The following is an 18,521-nucleotide window of genomic DNA, read 5'->3' as shown; positions in this document are numbered from 1 at the left end:
AATGAAAGAGTTCCCACATTAAATATAGACAAAGAGAGTTTGGGGTTTTTTTTAAATTTATTTATCTTTAGAGACAGGGAAAGAGAGTGAGAGAAACATCAATGTGTGGTTGCATTTTGCGTGTCTCCTGATGGGGACCTGGCCTGCAATCCAGGCATGTGCCCTACACTGGGAATCAAACCAACGATCCCTTGGTTTGCAGGCTGGCGCTCGATCCACTGAGCCACACCAGCCAGGGTGAGAGTTTTTTAATTGGAAGTTGTATCTGAAGAAATTATTTAGGGCCTGGCTGGTGTGGCTCAGTGGATAGACTGCCGGCCTATGAACCAAAGGGTCACAGGTTCCATTCCCAGTCAGGGCACAGGCCTGGGTTGCAGGCCAAGTCCCCGGTGGGGGGGGCGCACAAGAGGCAACCACACAATGATGTTTCTCTTCCTCTCTTTCTCCCTCCCTTCCCCTCCCTGTAAAAATAAATAAATAAACCCTTTTAAAAAAATTATTCAGAATAAGGCACAAAGAGACAAAAAAATGTGAAAGTCACTCCACAAAACTCCTTGTACTCAACATCGTACTGGTAGAGCAAGAAAAAGAAACCAAAAGGTATAAATATGGGAAATAAAAAACCAAAAAGTCATTATATTTAGAGTATATGATTTTTCTACATAGAAAACACAGAAGAATCTACAAACCCTTAGACATACACTATCAGGGTACTTCAGTTCTTCATTGTTCTGTAACAAACCACCCCAAAATTGAGTGACTTAAAAGAATAATCATTTTATTTCAACATAATTCTTTGTGTGAGTATTTGGGCTGGACTTGGCCTGGCAGCTCATTTGCTGGGGGTTGCGTGAAGTCACTTGTGCCTGTATCATCCGGCAACTTGAGCTGGAGCTGGACACTGACAATGGCCTCACTCGCAGGTCTGGAGGTTGACACCGGCCGCGGGCTAGGGGGCTTTAGAATTCCCTGCTAGGACAGCTCATTACTGCTCTCTGTGGCTAAACAGAGCTTCTTCATGTGGTAGTCGCAGAGCCGTGTTTTACAAGGTCAAGAGCAGAAGCTGCACAACCTCTTGGGGCTTAGACTTGAAAGCTCCACAGTGTCACTTCCCCTGTGTTTTGTGCAGCAAAGCAATTTACAAAGCCAGCCTAGCTTCAAGAAGTTAAGAAAAATATTCCACTTCTTTACTGGAGGGACAAGAAGCATTGCAAAGGGACAAGCATCCAGGATGGTAGGGATTATTGCAACAATCTTTGCCAATAATCTCAACAGGAGGTTTAACAAGTTAGCTAAGAATACATTTAACAAAATGTGTGGAAGATCAGTGTAAAGCAAATTATAAAACTTTATCGAAAGACATTAAAGATGGCCTGAATAAAGAAGGAGGTATACATGTCCATGAATAGGAAGAGTTAATGTTATACAGTGTCAGTTCTTTCTATGTATTCAGTCAATTCTACAAGGTTTTCAAAGAATTGGGCAAGCTGAAAGGCACAAAAATAGCCAAGACACTTCTGAAAAAGAAGGGGGCAGCCTACCAGATACCTATTTTGCGTTGCTCTCAGACCATCATGAACCACCGATGTTGTGGCTGGACCCACCTTTGTGGTTCTTATTGTGATTGCAACGTGCCCTTCAGCAGAAACCACCAAGAAACTTTGAAAAAAAATAAAGGCTGTTACTCATGGGACCTGGAAATGACACAGCGCACCTGGGGCCACACAGCAAGGTTGTGGGTCTAGGGTTGCATGGGCTCACTCTTGATTGGTGGATTCAAAACACAAGAGCAAGAATTTAAAGCAGGGAAGAAAAAAAATTGACAAGTGACCCAAAATGGTCAGTTATTGAAATCAGTCAAGATCTCTAAAACAAAGAAGCCTCAGCAGGGGGAGGCAGGCCGGCTCTTTGTCTAGTGGTGTGGTTGACAATGTGTTTATTTAAAACAGCCTTCATTGAAGCAGATGCCACTTGGAAATAGATGCCTTGGAAATCAAAGCTTAAGTAAGGCACTTGCATTATGAAGAATAAGAAAAAGAAAAACACCTGTTGCAGCTCATACTACAATATCAAAACTTATTACACAGCTCTAGTAATTGAGATCATGTGGTGTTCATGCAGGAATAGACAAATGGGCCGATGAAACAAGCTATACATATATGAATATTTGATGTGTGACCGAGGAATCATTACCAGGCGCCAGTACTGAGTAATAAGTAGTGCTGGGATTATTGGTTACTATCTGGAAAAAACAAAATGTGCCCCTACCTCAAGCTATATAAAATAATCAATTAGTGACAAGTCAAAGACTTAATGTGAAAAATTTAAACTTTAAGAAGACAATATTTCAGAGTAATTTTGACTCTGGTGTAGAGATTTTCTTTAAAATCAGAAAGCAGAGCCCTGGCTGGGTAGCTCAGTTGGTTAGAGCGTCGTCCTATACACCAAAATGTTGCAGAATCGTACAGACAATTTCACAGACAAGGAAAGCGGGGCTCAGAGAGATTGTGTGACTTATTCAAGGTCTCTCTGCCTGTGGTTCCAGGATCTGGACCTTGTGTAACTGACTTCAGTCCCACCTGAATTCTCACCTTTTACCCCATCAGCTTGGCCAGCGGACGTCCCTGGCTGCATCTTCTGAGAACACGAAATAAGAAGTCAGGAGCCAGAAGTGGAAAAACTTCCTCTGCAGGGTCCTGTAGAAGGGCACTCCATCCCTGCCCTCTCTCTCCCCTCTTACAAGCAGCTATGAGTTACTCACAAAACACAAAACTCTGAAACCAGAGGGCAAAGCAAGGTGCTCTCTCAGTTGGCCACTGGGTCTGTACATCACCTGGCCAAGGAGCAGAGCGTCCTTAAAATCGAAGGCAACTCCCACTGACTAATTATCCCTCTGACTCATGCCATCAGCTCTTCCTTAGTGTGCGGAAGTGAAACAGCCAGGATGTAGTGGGCCAGGCTGTTGGAAATGAGCACTGTGGTGTCTGGGGGCTCTTCAGACTGATCTTATTCTCGGGAAGTCCCCTTGGCCATCACTCCCTGGACCCCCGAGTGCCCTCGATGTTTGAACCAAGTGAGGGGAAGGAGCACTAACGTGCTACAGAAATAGCTCAGAGTAATCGGCCCCTTCTATCCCCATCTGTTCTTAGCACTAGGCTCTCCAGAGCCCGGCAACAGAGAGGCGAGAATGGAATGCAAGAGAATGGAATGCAGTGGAGAGAAAAGTAAGGCAATGCAATACAATGCAATGCGATGCAATGCAATACAGTGCAATGGAGGCATTCTCTGGGCACAAGGCTCGTGACTGTGGGACCAGGACCATCGCTCAGGCTGCCGCAGCCTCGGGGGCTCTGTTCCTGCAGTAGAGCCCTGCACCTCTCCTCACTGTATCACCTGTCCTTTCTCACTCAGCTGAGGGCAGGGCTAGTCATGAATCTGAATTCCTTCGGCACTTGCCATCTTTTCCCCTGAGGGAAACTTACACCATCTTTCTGGATTATGCACATTTGAGTAAAATCACGTTGGCATTAAATCGTTAGCAGAGAACATGGTTAATCTTACAAATCCAACGTGTAAGCAGAAGAGACTACCAAAGGACTGCAACAGCGACGTTCTTGGGGAGCAAGTGGTCAGGGGGCCAGACAGCCCCGGGGACTCTCAGTTGGCAGAGTGTGCAGTGAATTCACCTGTCTCACCGCGTCCTCGCCGACCTCACCGTCCATATGCATACCCCCTTTGTCGCTCGGGCTCCACAGATCCTTGGCCCTGTAAGCTCTGCTCCGCTCCGCCTGATGCACGCGCCGTGGGCTTTGTCACTGCCCTCGGCTCCTCTACTTCTGAAATACCAAGCTATTCCCTGATCCTGATTTCTGTCCTTCCAGCTCTGTCGCTCTGCCTATCCTCCACCCCCTGGAAGTGCTCAGGTTGTTGAAACCCTGGTGTTCTCTTGCTGTAATTGTCTTAATCAGCCTTGGTCCGCGTTTGAGGCAGAAGAGGAGTGGTGATGGAGGCCTTCCCTCCTCTCGACAGGCGACAGGCGGTGAGGGCCACGGCTGTGGCTGGCACTGAGGCCAGGCTGGGAAGGGGGGAGGAAGGGAGGGAGTCAGCTGGGTTAGGGGCCCCGCAGAGGAGCTGGCCGGGAACAATTGGAAACAAAGGCTGGACAGTCTTCCTTTGAGCCCCCAGAGCCCAGCCTTGGCTTTCCGGGAGCAGCTCCAGGAAATGGCTGAGATTCCAGATTTGGGAGGAAAAGACCTGTAAACAGGAGGTGGGCTCGGAGAGGGGAGTGCAGCCTCGAGGGAGCAGGCTGGGGAGCAGCGGTGTGAGCACTGACATCCAGGGCTCAGAAGCCACAGGCCTGTCTGCGGCAGGCACAGGCTTCCAGGGCAGGAAAGACTCTTAAAGGTCATTGACTCAAACCGCCATTCCAGGGCCTGAGAAGTACCCCTGTCGAGGATGCTGGAATAGTTTCAGTGCCGGGGGCGTGCACAAAAATAACAACCTTGGTTAAACTCACTGTTCACTTATAATGCATTAGGTTACTGTTCTAAGCGATTTATGTTTTATCTCATCTCATTCTTATTCTGGCCATCAAGACGTGCACTACTATTATTTTTCCCACTTACAGATAAGGAAAGTGGCTCATGGGTGTTAAGGAACGTGCCCTAGGTCTACCGGAAGCTTATTTCAGCTGTCTCTGAGCTGAATGGGAATACCCGGCGGCCCTCTCCAGCTTATCCAGAGCCTCTGTGTCCTTCCTATCTTCCGCCCTCCCCTCCCCACCCCACCCCCAGCCCCATCTGCCCTTGGGGAATAGGCTGAGGAAGGACCGCTCCACTCCACTTAGTTCCCTCAGCCCGCAGCACACTGTCCCCTGTCCTCGGCTGCTCCCTGCTGTGCCCAGGGCTCCCACCTCTGGGTTTCTGCTCCACTCTAGCAAGGGCCACTCAGAAGCAGAGGAATAAGGGTGAGGATTCAAGGTTTAAATAGAGGCTTAGGGTTAAAGGATCAAGGCTGTGGTTACAGTTACGGTTAGTGTGAGGATTACCTTTAAGAAATCCCTGACTAGCCCTGGCTGGTGTGGCTCAATGGACAGAGTGCCAACCTGCAAACTAAATGATCACTGGTTCGATTCCCAGTCAGGGCGCATGCCTGGGTTGCAGGCCAGGTCCCCAGGAGGGGGCACATGAGAGGCAAACACACATTGATATTTCTCTCCCTCTTTTTCTCCCTCCTTTCCCCTCTCTCTGAAAAAGAAAAAGAAAAAGAAAGAAATCCCAAATCAGCATGGCTCAGTGGGTTGCGCATTGTTCTACAAAGCAAAACATCACCAGATTGATTTTGGAGAGGGCACGTGCCTGGGTTACAGGTTTGGTCCCTGACAGGGGCACCTACAAAAAGCTGCCGATCAATATTTCTCTCCCTCTCTTTCTCCCTCCCTTCCCCTCTCTCTAAAAATAAATAAATAAAATTTTAAAAAGAAAGAGAAAGAGAGGAAATAAATCCCAGACAAGATGACCAGGTGAACCTCTGGGCTGGGGCTGGAGTCAGGGGCTGTGACTAGGAGGTCAAGGTCAGAGAATTTCTCCCATCTGGGCTCCTCCCAGTTCTTCAAGGCACCGAGGGCCAGGCAGGAAGCATCGGTTTCCTCAAAGCTGCTTCCCTCCTGGGCAGTCTCAGCCACAAACACCCGCCACCAGCCGGCCTGCCCCTCCTTCCCTGGCTGTGGGCTCAGAGCAGCAGGACAAAGTGCTGGGGACCAGGACGGAGACCCGCGAGCAGGCATGGGCTCTGGAGGAGCGGGCCTCCTCAGGCTCCGGTCGCCCCTGCCTCTCCTGCTTCTGCTCAGCACGGGTGAGTGTGGCCGTCCCCCCTCCTAGCCCTGGCTCCCTCAATCCAAGGCCTGGCCAGGGAAGAGGCTCGCTCCTTTTCCTCCCTTCACCAGTCGGGGCACCGGAGATGACGAAGATGGGTGTGCAAAACAGAGAGATAGACAGACAGACAGACTGAGAGTTCAAAATGCCCTCTCCCCTTTCGGCTAGCTTGTTACTTGGGAGATGATCCTCAGATGAGAGAGGGCAGACGAGGTGTACAGGGCAAAGCGGAGGCGTTGGTACTCAGACCGGGCTCCACCTCCCTTTCCCTTCCAGGAGGCATGGCCCAGGACTCCCCACCCCAGATCCTAGTCCACCCACAGGACCAGCTGCTCCAGGAACCTGGCCCCACCAGGATGAGCTGCCGAGCCTCAGGCCGGCCGCCCCCCACCATTCGCTGGCTGCTGGACGGGCAGCCCCTGAGCATGGAACCCCCAGACGTACACGACCTCCTACCTGATGGGACCCTGCTGCTGCGGCAGCCCCCTGCCCGGGGACGTGCCCGCGACAGCCAGGCCCAATCCACAGTCCTTGGCATCTACACGTGTGAGGCCAGCAACCGGCTGGGCACAGCCGTGAGCCACGGCGCTCGGCTGTCCGTGCCTGGTGAGGCCTGGGAGGGGAGGCCGGGTGGGGCACAGCTGGGGCAACAGGCCGGCGAGGGAGGCTTGAAGGGCTGGCTGTGGGGGAGGCTCAGGCTGGGAACGGAGGACAGAGCTGGGATGGGGCTGGGCCCGGATGGAACCCCTGGGAGGTGGGGCTCTGAGAGGGGGCACGAGTCAGTGAAAAAGCGGAACGGGGCAGGTGTGGTAGGAGACACCAAGGGGGGACATTTGGGGACGCGAGGACTGGACACTGCTCCCTGCAGAGACTCCTTCCCCCACAGTCCTTCAGGAGGATTTCCAGATCCAGCCTGAGGACACCGTGGCCACGGTGGGTGGGCAGGTAATCCTGAAGTGCGGGCCACCCTGGGGCCACCCAGAGCCCACAGTCTCATGGTGGAAGGATGGCAAACCACTGGCCCTCCAGCCGGGGCGGCACACGGTGAGTCTAGCTCCCTTCCCCGTCCCTCCTTTCCTGCGCACTACTGGGCATACCCCGAGGGACCGACCCCTGTCCAGCCTCGAGTGCCCTGTGGAATCTGAGGAAAGGCAGGCACGGAGGCCCTAAGCTTCCTTCCCAAGGCAGGACCCCTTCCCCACGTGGGAGACTCACACACACCTGGCCCTGACAGGTATCCTGGGGTTCCTTGATGATGCTTAGAGCAGAGAAGAGCGATGAAGGGACCTATATGTGCATGGCCATCAACAACGCAGGACAACGGGAGAGCCGGGCAGCCAGGGTGACTGTCCAGGGTAAGGGAGGGTAGCTAAAGTCAGGGCCAATGTGGCGGGGAGCAGGGAGCGGGCTCACGTTAGGCTGGCGTGGTCTGGTTTTGGCTGAGGTTAGGGTATGTGGGAACCCCACTGTGGAGGAGGCTTCCCCAACCTAAATGGAAATAGACGTCTCTCATCCTGGGAGACCTGGGAGTTTGGGTTGCTCAGCAGCTAAGGGATACTCTGCTCTCGAGTCCCTTCACTTGGGCCTGTAGACCCAGCGCAGCCTCATTCTCCCTCAGAGCATCAGGGCTACACGGAGCCCCTGGAGCCCCTGGCTGTGCACATCCACCTAGAAAACGTGACGCTGCTGAACCCGGACCCCTCAAAGGGCACCAAGTCTGGGCCTGTTGTGTGGCTCAGCTGGAAGGTGAGGCCCAGGCCCCGGGGGTGGGAACCAGGCCAGGGCTCAAGAAAGGACCGGTCACGCGCCCCTGAGCCCTGCGACTTTCTCCGGACGCTTTCCCAGGTAAGCGGCCCTGCGGCCCCCGCCCAGTCCTACACAGCGCTGTTCAGGGCCCAGACGGTACCCGGAGGCCAGGGGGCTCCGTGGGCAGAGGTCCTGCTGGCTGGCTTGTGCAGCGCAGAGCTTGGCGGCCTCCACTGGGGCCAAGACTACGAGTTGAAAGTGAGGCCATCCTCCGGCCGGGCTCGAGGCCCTGACAGCAACGTGATACTCCTGAGGCTGCCTGAGCAAGGTCGGGCACGGATGCCCCCAGGACCCAATAATAGAGCCTCTGGTCCCTTCTTCCCTGGGGGCCCTGGAGGGCTGTCCCACACTGGCCTGGGCGGATGGTGGGTCTTCCTCCTGGACTCCCTTCTGCCCTGGTCAGGCGAGCAGAGGTCTCATTGTCATCAGTGTGGCCTCTGGCTTGTGTCCCCATCCCAGCCCTTTCTGCTAGTCCTCTCCTTCAGTGTTCCTTAAAGCCTCTCTCCCTCACCCCAGTGCCCAGTGCCCCTCCTCAGGTGACCCTAAAACCTGGCAATGGCAGTGTCCTTGTGAACTGGGTCCCACCACCTGCAGAAAACCGCAATGGCGTCATCCGTGGCTACCAGGTACCCCCACAAGCTCACACATGCTATCCTAGTGGTGTCGGGACCTCCCTTCCCCTGGCGTCCTGCATGCCGTTGCGCTGGGCGCTGAGAAAGGTGCCTGTGCCGAGAAGCAAGGGACACTTACCGCTGTTGAGTGAGGGTCCGCCAGACCCTGCCAAGCGGCTCCCGACCTGACCTCATTTCACCTCACAGTCCACCTGGGTTCTTATCCCCAATTTGCAGACACGGAAAGGGAGGTTAAGGTCAGGGAACTGCAGGCAGGACGACCCGGGCCCAGAGTCTGGCCTGCAGGGGAAGGGCTCAGCGGCGGGACAGAGCCCCGGGGGCGCTGCTCACCCTGGCTTGTCCTCAGGTGTGGAGCCTGGGCAACACCTCGTTGCCCCCCACCAACTGGACGGTGGCAGGCGAGCAGACCCAGCTGGAGATCGCCACCCAGGCGCCAGGTCCCTACTGTGTGAAAGTGGCCGCAGTCACTGGGGCTGGGGCTGGGGAGCCCAGCAGCCCCGCCTGCCTCGTTTTAGGTGAGGGCAGTACCCACGGGTCCCACGCGTATCCCTCAGCCCCAGCTCCCACCCTCCTCTCCCCCTGTTCCCACCTCCCACTTCCAGCTCCTCTCCCACCTCTGTCCGACCCCCATTGCCTCACCAGCCCCCTACCCCTGAGCTCCAACTCCCATACAGAGCAGGCCATGGAGCAAGCCCCGCAAGAACCCAGTGACCATGGTCCATGGACCCTGGAGCAGCTGAGAGCCACCTTGAGGCGTCCAGAGGTCATTGCCACCGGCAGTGTTGTGCTCTGGCTGCTGCTGCTGATCACCACCATGTGTATCCACCGCCGACGCCGAGCTGGGGTGCACCTGGGCCCAGGTGAGCGGGTGAAGTGGGCTGCAGGTGGTCAGGGCCCCCTGGGTCCCGTCAGAACACCGTGGGGGGTTAGATCTCCAGCCTGATGCTGGGGACTCTAGGCTTCACCTTCTTCCTGCCTTCTCTTAGGTCTGTACAGATATACCAGTGAGGATGCCATCCTGAAACACAGGTGAGAGGTGAAGGGGAGCGGCCGAGGTCAGGGAGGGGCAGGGGGACCAAGGGTTCGTGGAGCCAGGACAGGGAATTGGACGGAGTCTCCTGTGCTCCAGGCAGTTTGGAATCCTCATCCCTGAATCTCTCCTTGACTCCAAGTGAGACTTATTTTCTCTTTCAATAATGTTGCTATCACACCACCGTACGAGAGAGTAAACTGGGAATCGTAAAGTTGGCCACGTGGCTGGCCCTCTGAACCCCTAACCCAGTGCTCTTGTCGCCAGCCTCTCTCTGACAATGGGGACCACTCTTTCCTGCTGACTCATTCTCCTGGGTGGAGAATACCTAGCATGGGGGGACCAGCCTAATTTCTAATTTTCTCTGTACACTCCATGTTCACCTAGCAGGACCTTGGCTTTTGGTAAATGCCTCAACCTATAGAGCCATCTTTCCTTCAGGATAATCCATTTCTGCCCCCTTCCAGTAGAGGGCACCCTGCCCCTACACCACAGATTCCTCCTCACTGGCCGGAAGAGGAGTGGCTGCTACCTCTGCTCCACGTGTGTTTTGCTGCCAGAGCAGGTCTGCAGTTATGAGACAAAATATGGAGAAAGCAAGCATGCTTTTTAATCCTACTGACTGAACCTTATACTGAATAACCATTTTTACCTGCCCACATTCTCCCGCTCTTTACCTCATTACATTTCCTCTGCGCGGTTTCACACCCCAGGTCTGCACCTTTCAACGGAAGTTTACTGAACACCCACTATGTGCCAGACCATTTTGCTGTCAGTTTCTCAGCTCAGAGCAAGATCCCAAGCTGGTGCCGTGTTCCTGCCTTGTTCTGCGCCAACCAGCCTTTCTCTTTAGTTACCCCTGGGCTTTATCTGCTCTGCCCCGAACTTTGTCTGCCCTCCCACCCTGGGACTTCATCCCTGTCCTTGAGGGAGATACCTTCATTCCTTTTGAACAGTCTCCATCCGCCAGGAACGCAGTCCTGACAGAGACATCCATGTTAGTGTGGGAACGCAGCCCAGAGCAGGAAGTGCACAAGCATGTACAAGATCAGCCAGGAGATTCGGTTGGGGAAACATGGGAGGAGGGTTTCACACGTACCCTGACAGTAAGAAGGAAAAGGCCAAAGAGGGCAGCAGGAAAGAGCCTCTAAGTTCACAGGGAAACAAAAGCCGTTTAGTCTGGCTGGGGCATAGCCTGCGAGATGGGTCAGAGAGAAGGATAAGGTTAGGGAGCTGGAAGCCAGACCAGCGAGGCCCTGTTAGCCACGCTAGGCAGCTGGGCTCTCTCCTGGTAAATGGGGAGCCTCTGAAGGTTTCGGGCAGGGAGTGTTTTGGTCTGATCCCTGTTGTTGAAAGATCGCTCAGGTGGCCAGCTTGCCCCCCACCCCCATCCAAAGGGACCCGGACCAGAGGTAGGGGCCAACATTCACGCAGCAAGCTCCTGCTCTGCTAGCCCATGTTTCATTCCAGCTCACAGCGTCAGCCTTACATGGGAGGCCTCTTGTTACTTTTACAGAGGAAGAAACTGCGGCTTAGCGAGGCCGACAGGCTTACTTCCAGGGCCGCTGGGTTGTGGCCGAGGGGCATTTTCAAACTGGGTTTGTCTGGCTCCCAATATATGTTCCGTTCATCCTAGCACACAGCTGTTTCTCTTTAATACCTCCTAGCTCTGGGCATCCTGGACGTCCTCTGATTCCAGGATAAGAAAAGGCACTGAGTTTGGGACATCGGGTCAGAGGTTTTAAGCAGCCTAAGGGCTGAGATGTAGGCAGAATAAAGCCTCCACCACCATCTCTCAGCACCTTTGGCTACCCTCTGGTTCTCACAGCACCCTGTTTCTCATGCCCCCTCTCCACGGCCCCCGTTGCTGCAGGACGGATCGCAGCGACTCCCCCTGGCTGGCAGACACTTGGCGGTCCACCTCTGGCTCGCGGGACCTGAGCAGCAGCAGCAGCCTTAGCAGCCGGCTGGGAGTGGACCCCCGGGACCCACTAGACCGTCGTCGCTCCCGTGAGCCTGCCCAGTGGGGGCCAGGGCCAGCGAGGGAGCAGACGTCCCACAGCTGCAGAGCTGCAGGGGAGGGACACGTGGGCAGGACAAGTTCACCATGATTCCCCTGCCACTTTTTATTGCAGTGATCTCCTGGGATCCCCGCAGCCCTGGTGTGCCCCTGCTTCCCGACACCAGAACTTTCTACGGCTCGCTCATCGCTGAGGCCATTGCCAGCCCCCCAGCCCGGCCCAGCCCCCAGGCCTCAGCCATCAGGCATTGCCCCCCGCAGCTGACGCAGCTCCCCAGCCCCTGGGCCAGCTCAGACAGCCTCAGCGGCCGCAGGGGGCTCTCTTCCCCGCGCCTTTCTGCGGCCCCCGCAGAGGCTTGGAAGGCCAAAAAGAAGCAGGGTAAGGATGGGGAGCACGGACCCAGCCCAGAGCGGGTGGGAGGAGGGACCAGGAGTGGGATGTGGTGGGAGTGTGGCTGGGGCCTTGAAGATGGGGAGAGGTAGCACCCCACGCGCAGCTTCGATTCTCCCGTCCTAGGGGATCCCCGTGCCGAAGCACCCAGCTAGGAGGGTGCCGGCCTTGGCTTTCCCGTATGCCACGCTCACGTTTCAGTTTGGCCGCACCAGCAGCGAGCCCTGCCTCCACAGCCAACTCAACCAACATTTAATAAGCACCGCTTTATGCCAGACACAGGGACCCAAGCGATCCCAGATACGGTCCTTGCCCTCTAAGGGCTCAAAGCCTAAGGAAAGTGCCTGACAGGCACACTAGTCTTTCTAGAACCTGGCAGACTCTGAACCGCGCTGGCACGAAGCCTCCCACTCCCGCGAACAGCTGCATATGAGTCTGCCCAGGCCCGACTCCCCACTTGCTTCCCAGAAAAGGCCTTTCTGCCAGATGTCTCCAACTTCCAGCAACCTGCTTTGACTTTGCGGAGGGAAATAATTAAGTCTCTGTTTCTTTAACAACCACTATGTTAGGCGCTTTGTTTATCTTTATGTCATTTAATCATCACAACGTGTTGACTTGGCATTATTTCTCGGATTTTACAGATAGGGAAAGGGAAGCAGAATTGGGTAACTTGTTCAAAACCCCATGGCAATAAGCTGCAAAACTCAGACCCGAAGTCAGAGGGGTCTGCCCCCAAAGGCCACTTCGCATCTCCCTGGGAGCGTCCCACACTCTCGCAGACTCCTTTCTCACGCCTCCGAACCTTGGCCTGTACGCCATGTGCTCTCTTTCTGGACCTTCTGCACTGGATCGGGAGATTTACTAATGTTCAACAGCCAATTTTCTTAGAGCTTATAATCAGACTTTTATTAAGACAAATATGGATCCAGAGTCATTAAGAGCTTATCTGATATCCAAAATTTTATGACACTAAGTATCAGCAAAGCTGACATTTTTTTCCCCCAGCTTTGCCTCATAGCTATTGCATTAGAAATTCTCAGTGGTAATGAAATACCAAGTAAAAAGAGGTCGCATAAATCTCGTTTAGAAACCAGCTCCTCGCTGGAGAACATGGCTTTGAATATAGCGTAAAGCCCCCCTTAGAACAATAGTGCTGCTAAAGGAATGAGTGGTTTTCTGCAGGGGATTCTTCGGAAAGGGTCCTGTTCTGAGACGGGGCTTCCTAACATCCCTCGGGGCTTCGGTCCTCCCTTCACCGTGCCTCCCTTCACCCCAGCCCCACCCCGGCCCTGCCCCGGGAAGGGTCAGCCACAGTGAGCCTTGTGGACGAATGGAGACTTGGCCCACCTCTGCCTTCCGGGACCTCAGCCGCTACGGCAAGATCATGCTCTGCTCTTGTCCAGAGCCGTGGCCCTGGCTCTACTGCTGTCCCTTCATCCAAGGCTGATGATGATGCTTCATTTCCTAAAACTGGGCGGCTCTCTCAGTGCCTCTACTCCCCTTAACTTACTCCTTTTTCTTACTAATTGACCTTAGTTGGGGTTTGTCTCCATGGTCACTATTATCACAACTGCATTCTCCCATGTCACATCCATTATACCAAGTTCTTAGTCCCGTGTACTTTGCCAGATGCATGCACCGAATATCCTCACTTCAAACAAATATTTATTGCAACTCGGGTATAGCCAATGAGGTTTGGTCTAACCTTGAAAACTCTTTTATTGTGTAGTTTATTCAAAGATCATTGAAACTGAAATCCAAGTCATTCCAAGCAAGGTGGGAGGGTGCTTTTTGTTATCAGGATCCTTTAGAGGAGAGGAAAGGGGCTGGGACAAGTGTGACCTTTTCCAGGACTGTCGTTCTCCCTTCCTTCTCCATACAACCACCCAGCCAACCTGTCCCCATTTCGGAGCTTCTTTAAGAAGCCGGGCGCTAGAGAAGATAGAACTGACGAGAGCAGAGCTAGGGCGCCCGCAGTTGGCCTCCCGACATCACATGACAACTACAGGAAATGTATAAAAACCAAAGCAGCCCAAGTACTAAAGCCACCTTGGGTGGAGGAGGGCCAGCCATTGTGTGGGTTTTCATCCCCAGAGGCTGAGATGATCCAGCCACGGCACACATGCGTCCCCAGGGCCCCGATGGGCGCTCAGCCTTGCCCCTGCTCTGCGCTGCCCACGGGGGCCCCAGCTCTCTGAGCTCAGGCAGACCTGACAGCTCCTGCCTGGCCTTGGGTCTGGGCTTCTGATCATGTGACACTAATCTGAAGGCTGTTTCTTTCCTCTTTTGCCCTCCCTTGCCCTCCTTTGCTTGGTGTTCTGGCTCCTGGTCTTGGGAAACTATTATTTTCTACTTCTATTATTTCTGTGACCCGGTTCCTCTCTGGTTTGAACTTAGATCCACGTGGGTGGCGGCCTGACCAGAAGGCATTGCACATGGCTGGGCCTGTTCTTTCAGCCACCACAGCTTCTCTATTGTCAGAGTTCACTCAGCCTCTTCTCTAAGTGTGAAAGCTGCCACTTCCTACGTGATTCACCTGTGTGAGGTGAATCACGTGTGTACGTGTTTGCACCTGCATCTCTAATAGCATTCCTCAGCCACTCATTTATTCAACAAACACTGACTGTCCACGGGCAGGGCATTGCCTCTCCGGGTGAGGCCAACACATCTTCCTCCTCTAAAGCTCCTCTTCCTGCCCCGCCTGGCCTGGTCTCGGCTTCCTTGTTTGTGTCTTACCCGCGTTCGGCACAATTTGACAATTCAACCCATCTTCCGGGGGGAGAGACACGCAAGTTTCTGAGGGCAGAACTAGCCAGAAGCACGTGAGATTTCGCAGTGTGATAGATGGAAATTAATAGATTCTTTCCAAAAAAAGAAAGAGTATGTGTCTTCACGGAGCCAGAATTACTGAGAATAGTCACGTGAGGATATAGAGATCAGGAAGACTGGAATGTATAGGTTAAAAAAAAAGAAAGCTATTAGGTGCCAGGAACTTTATGATCCTTTTTTTTTAGACAAGAATAGTTTATTTTTTTAATTTTTATTGATTGATTTTATAGAGAGAGAGGAAGAAGGAGAGAGAAAAAATTGATTTTGTTTTTCCACTTATTTATGTATTCATTTGTTGATTCTTATCTAGGACCCTTATCTATTTTTATCTAATTGGAAAAACCATTATTTGAAGTGGGTGTTTATAAATGAAACTGAGGCTCAGAAAGGTTCACGGAGTTACGGAGTTACATGAGGTCACACAGCAGGTGATGGCTCAGCTGGGCTGTGAGAGCCACTTTTTGACTCCAAACCTGGTGCTCCTTCCACCCTATCACAGTCGCCAGGCTGAAGACAGGTAGTGGGGGGAGAAGGTGGAGGAGGTTCTTCCTTCTTTTGTCTGCATTCAAGAGCCCTAGAGCGTAACTGAACAACAAAGCTGAAGAGCGAGCCTGTGGTTTGGGTCTGAGAGGCCCACCCTGGCTCGCCCGCCAATGGCTGGCTCTTCCTCTGCAGAGCTGCACCAGGCCAACAGCTCCCCGCTGCTCCGGACCAGCCACCCTGTGGAGCTCTGCACCTGGGAGTTGGGGAATAAAGGCTCCAAAAACCTTTCCCAAAGCCCAGGTGAGAGGAAGAGAGGCGGTGAGGTATAGGGGCAAGGGCCCACCAGCGCTTACACCTGGCTTCACCTGCCCTTGAGGAGGCTGGATGGGTGGGGTGTAGGGACTGGAAGCTGAGGGGAGGCGCGGGGGCCGGCTGGGGTCTGGGGCTGATGGGGGTCCTGCCATTCTCCTGCCCAGGAGCTGCGCCCCGAGCTCTGGTTGCCTGGCGGGCCCTGGGACCGCAACTTCTCGGCTCCTCCACTGAGCTGACACGCCCTCTCCCGCCAGCCCCCCTCTCTTCTCATGGATCCCCCACTCAGAATCAACAGACCCTGTAAGAGGACTCACGGTCGAAAGGCATGGTTTGGGGTGGGGTGTTAGCTGAGCTTGAACGGGGCTGGGGGGCGGTGAAGAATGGCACTGACCGCCCTGCCATCTCTGTCTCACCCCAACAGACGCTTGGCGGAGCCCCACGCTCCCTCCCCTCTCCCCTTGCCAGCAGCCCCCACCCCCTCCAGCACCCCCAGCCACTCTAGCCACCAGGCCTCTTCGCTCTCTGGCCCCAGCCCAGCCTCCAGCCGCCTGTCCAGCTCTTCACTGTCATCCCTGGGGGAGGACCAGGACAGCGTGCTGACCCCCGAGGAGGTGGCCCTGTGCCTGGAGCTCAGTGAGGGTGAGGAGACCCCCAGGTGAGTGGCTTGAGTAAAACCTGAAGAATTCAAGGAGGCCCATCGTCCCTGCCTCATTCAGGCCTTCCCTAGACAGAATGTCTCCCCCCTACCCGCTGTCTCCCATTTTGCCTCTTCCTAGGAACGCTGTCTCTCCCATGCCCCGGGCTCCGTCCCCGCCCAGCACCTACGGGTACATCAGCATCCCGACAGCGTCCTCGGAGTTGGCAGACATGGGCAGGGCTGGAGGAGCGGTAGGGTCCGAGGTGAGGGGTTTGTTGTGCCCACCTCGGCCCTGCCTCACCCCCACCCCCAGCGAGGGCTCCTTGGCCAACGGCTGGGGCTCGGCCTCCGAGGACAACGCCCCCAGTGCCAGGGCCAGCCTCGTCAGCTCCTCCGACGGCTCCTTCCTCGCGGACGCCTACTTCGCCCGGGCCCTGGCAGTGGCCGTGGACAGCCTTGGCTTTGGTCTGGAGCCCAGGGACGCAGACTGCGTCTTCACAGGTACGTCTGGTCAGCTCCACCCCTTGGAGCGGACACGGCTCCGTAAGACCCCCTCCTCCCCAACCAAGAGGCAAAGCTTTCTAGTCATGGTCTTCGCTGTTGTGGTCCTATGACAGCTCGTTTTTATTAAATGATTACCACGTCTCAGGCTCTCTGGTAAGCACTTTACATACATCCAATAGCAATACCTTTATGAGGAATAGTCTTTATTCTTTTCCAAATGAGGCCATTGTAAGTCAAACAGGTTCATTAACATGCCGGAGGTCACCCAAGAAAACAAAAACGGGTCCTCCCGTCTGAAGGCTGGAGGCAGCCTACTGCAGCCTCCATTCCCCTCCCTGTCACCCAGACTCCTCTCCGGGAAAGGCGGCTCCCAGCTTCTTTTATTTACTGTAGCCCAGTGTTTCAGATTCCTCCTCGCGGGGGGAAGCTCCGTCTTCTCTCTTACCTCTGCTGCGCTTCCTCTCGCCTCAGGTGTGGCTGCGGGGGGGACACCCGGGCTGACCCCTCAAGCGTCTAGCAGAATGGGACCGTCATCTCCATGTCAGCAGAGGCAGCCAGGTCTCCCCGTGCCTCTTTGGTGTTCCCGTCCTCATCTGCTCTCTCAGAGTCCCTACAGCCATCTTATGAACCCCGACTCTACCCTATGCCCCTAAGAAAAACAACCAGGCTTGCGGTGAATGAGAGAGCAAGGAGTATCGGGGCAGAAGGTCCCGCAACGGAGGCAGGAAAGGATGCCCCAAGTGGGACAGTGAAGGGAAGGCGCGGGCGAAAGGCCACCTGGAGATGTTTTCTCTGAACAAACGAACCGACCGACTGTCTTCCTGTCCCCGGGGCTGGGGCCGCCAAGACCCATGGGCCAAGTTGGGTTTAGATTGTGTTTAGGGCCGGGTATTTGCCTTAAGCTGGCCTCAAGCTTTCCGCCCTGGTTCCCAGGGGTGAAGGCCAGCCCTCCACTAATATCTGTACTCCTGCACACAGGCGCCTCCCCGCCTCCCTCCCCCCGGGACGACCTCTTCCTGACGCCGACCCTCTCCCTGCCCCTGTGGGAGTGGCGGTCAGACTGGCTCGAGGACATGGAGAGCAATCACATCCAGCAACGGGGAAGGGGGCTGCCTCCCTGGCCCTCCGACTCTTAGAACTCTCGCCGGAGACATCACCTCAGCTGTCCTGCACCCAAGTCTGGCAGTGGGTGTCCACCGGCCTGGCTTGTGTGGCTCTGGGAGGAGCTGCGAGGGAGCCTGGGTGTGGCAGGAGAGGCAGGAGCAGGGGGTGACTCCACTGTCCTCTGATTCTCCCACGGACTCCCTGAGGCACGTCCCTGAGACCCCCCGAGAAGACACTTGGAACTCCCTCTCCTGTCAGCCTCTGGCCCCGAGGGACGGCTGGGCCCTGGACGGCGGCTCTTGGTCTGTGCGCCTCTGCAGCTGGGTACACCTGCGCAATGGGCCTGCCGCGCAGCTCTCCCTCCTCAAAGGTGAAAACTGCTGAAACAGCACAGAATCAGAGCCAAGCGGACCTGGCGCTTGGGCAGCAGGGAGCTCTCGCCACCTGACGCCCTCGCTTTTCCTCTGCCCTGTCCAAGCGCACTGCCAGCCTGTCTGGCTGAAGGAGCAGCCCACCTCCTGATCTCCTGCCCACGAGGATCACGAGGAGTGGGGGCCAGGGATCTTTCTGAGAGACAGTGGCTGCTTGTGGGGATGGGCCGTGGCGGAAGGGGCCCCTCAAGCCTCCCCTCAGCCTCACTGGACCGTTGCACCATAGAGGCCCCTCCGCTCCCACCACACCACGCAGAGGAAACACAGAGAAGGCTCCGGAGGCAGGCGAAGCCCAGCACCCAGGCAGAGGCTCCAGATGGACGGGGAGGGAGCTGAAGGGAGGGAGGCGTGGAGTGCGGGACAGAAACACCCTCCTCACGCTGCTGCCACTGTGAGCTTAAGGAATTGATGCTATAAAATGGCAATGACTTGGGTTCTGTGAGCTCCTTCGCCGGAGCATCATTTGGAG

At 55.1% G+C, this 18,521-nt stretch overlaps 1 protein-coding gene across 1 annotated transcript; it reads left to right on the top strand.

The window, feature by feature from the left end:
• The first annotated feature begins 5,716 nt into the window (after positions 1-5,716).
• ROBO4 (roundabout guidance receptor 4) lies at positions 5,717-18,408 on the top strand. The gene is given in 17 exon segments (XM_054592828.1): positions 5,717-5,853; positions 6,150-6,479; positions 6,760-6,917; positions 7,108-7,228; positions 7,492-7,619; positions 7,719-7,947; positions 8,196-8,305; positions 8,658-8,826; positions 8,986-9,171; positions 9,298-9,340; positions 11,215-11,351; positions 11,477-11,740; positions 15,257-15,364; positions 15,541-15,676; positions 15,798-16,031; positions 16,153-16,514; positions 17,496-18,408. Coding segments are annotated over 17 exon segments (3,096 nt in total). The 5' UTR covers positions 5,717-5,783; the 3' UTR covers positions 17,807-18,408.
• Positions 18,409-18,521: the final 113 nt, after the last annotated feature.

The sequence above is a fragment of the Pteronotus mesoamericanus genome, unplaced genomic scaffold (genome assembly GCF_021234165.1).
Source record: "Pteronotus mesoamericanus isolate MK-2021 breed Mesoamerican mustached bat unplaced genomic scaffold, CSHL_Meso_final scaffold_371, whole genome shotgun sequence".
NCBI lineage: Eukaryota > Metazoa > Chordata > Mammalia > Chiroptera > Mormoopidae > Pteronotus > Pteronotus mesoamericanus.
Note: the sequence above shows the minus strand (reverse complement) of the source record. Positions and strands in the feature narration are given on the sequence as shown.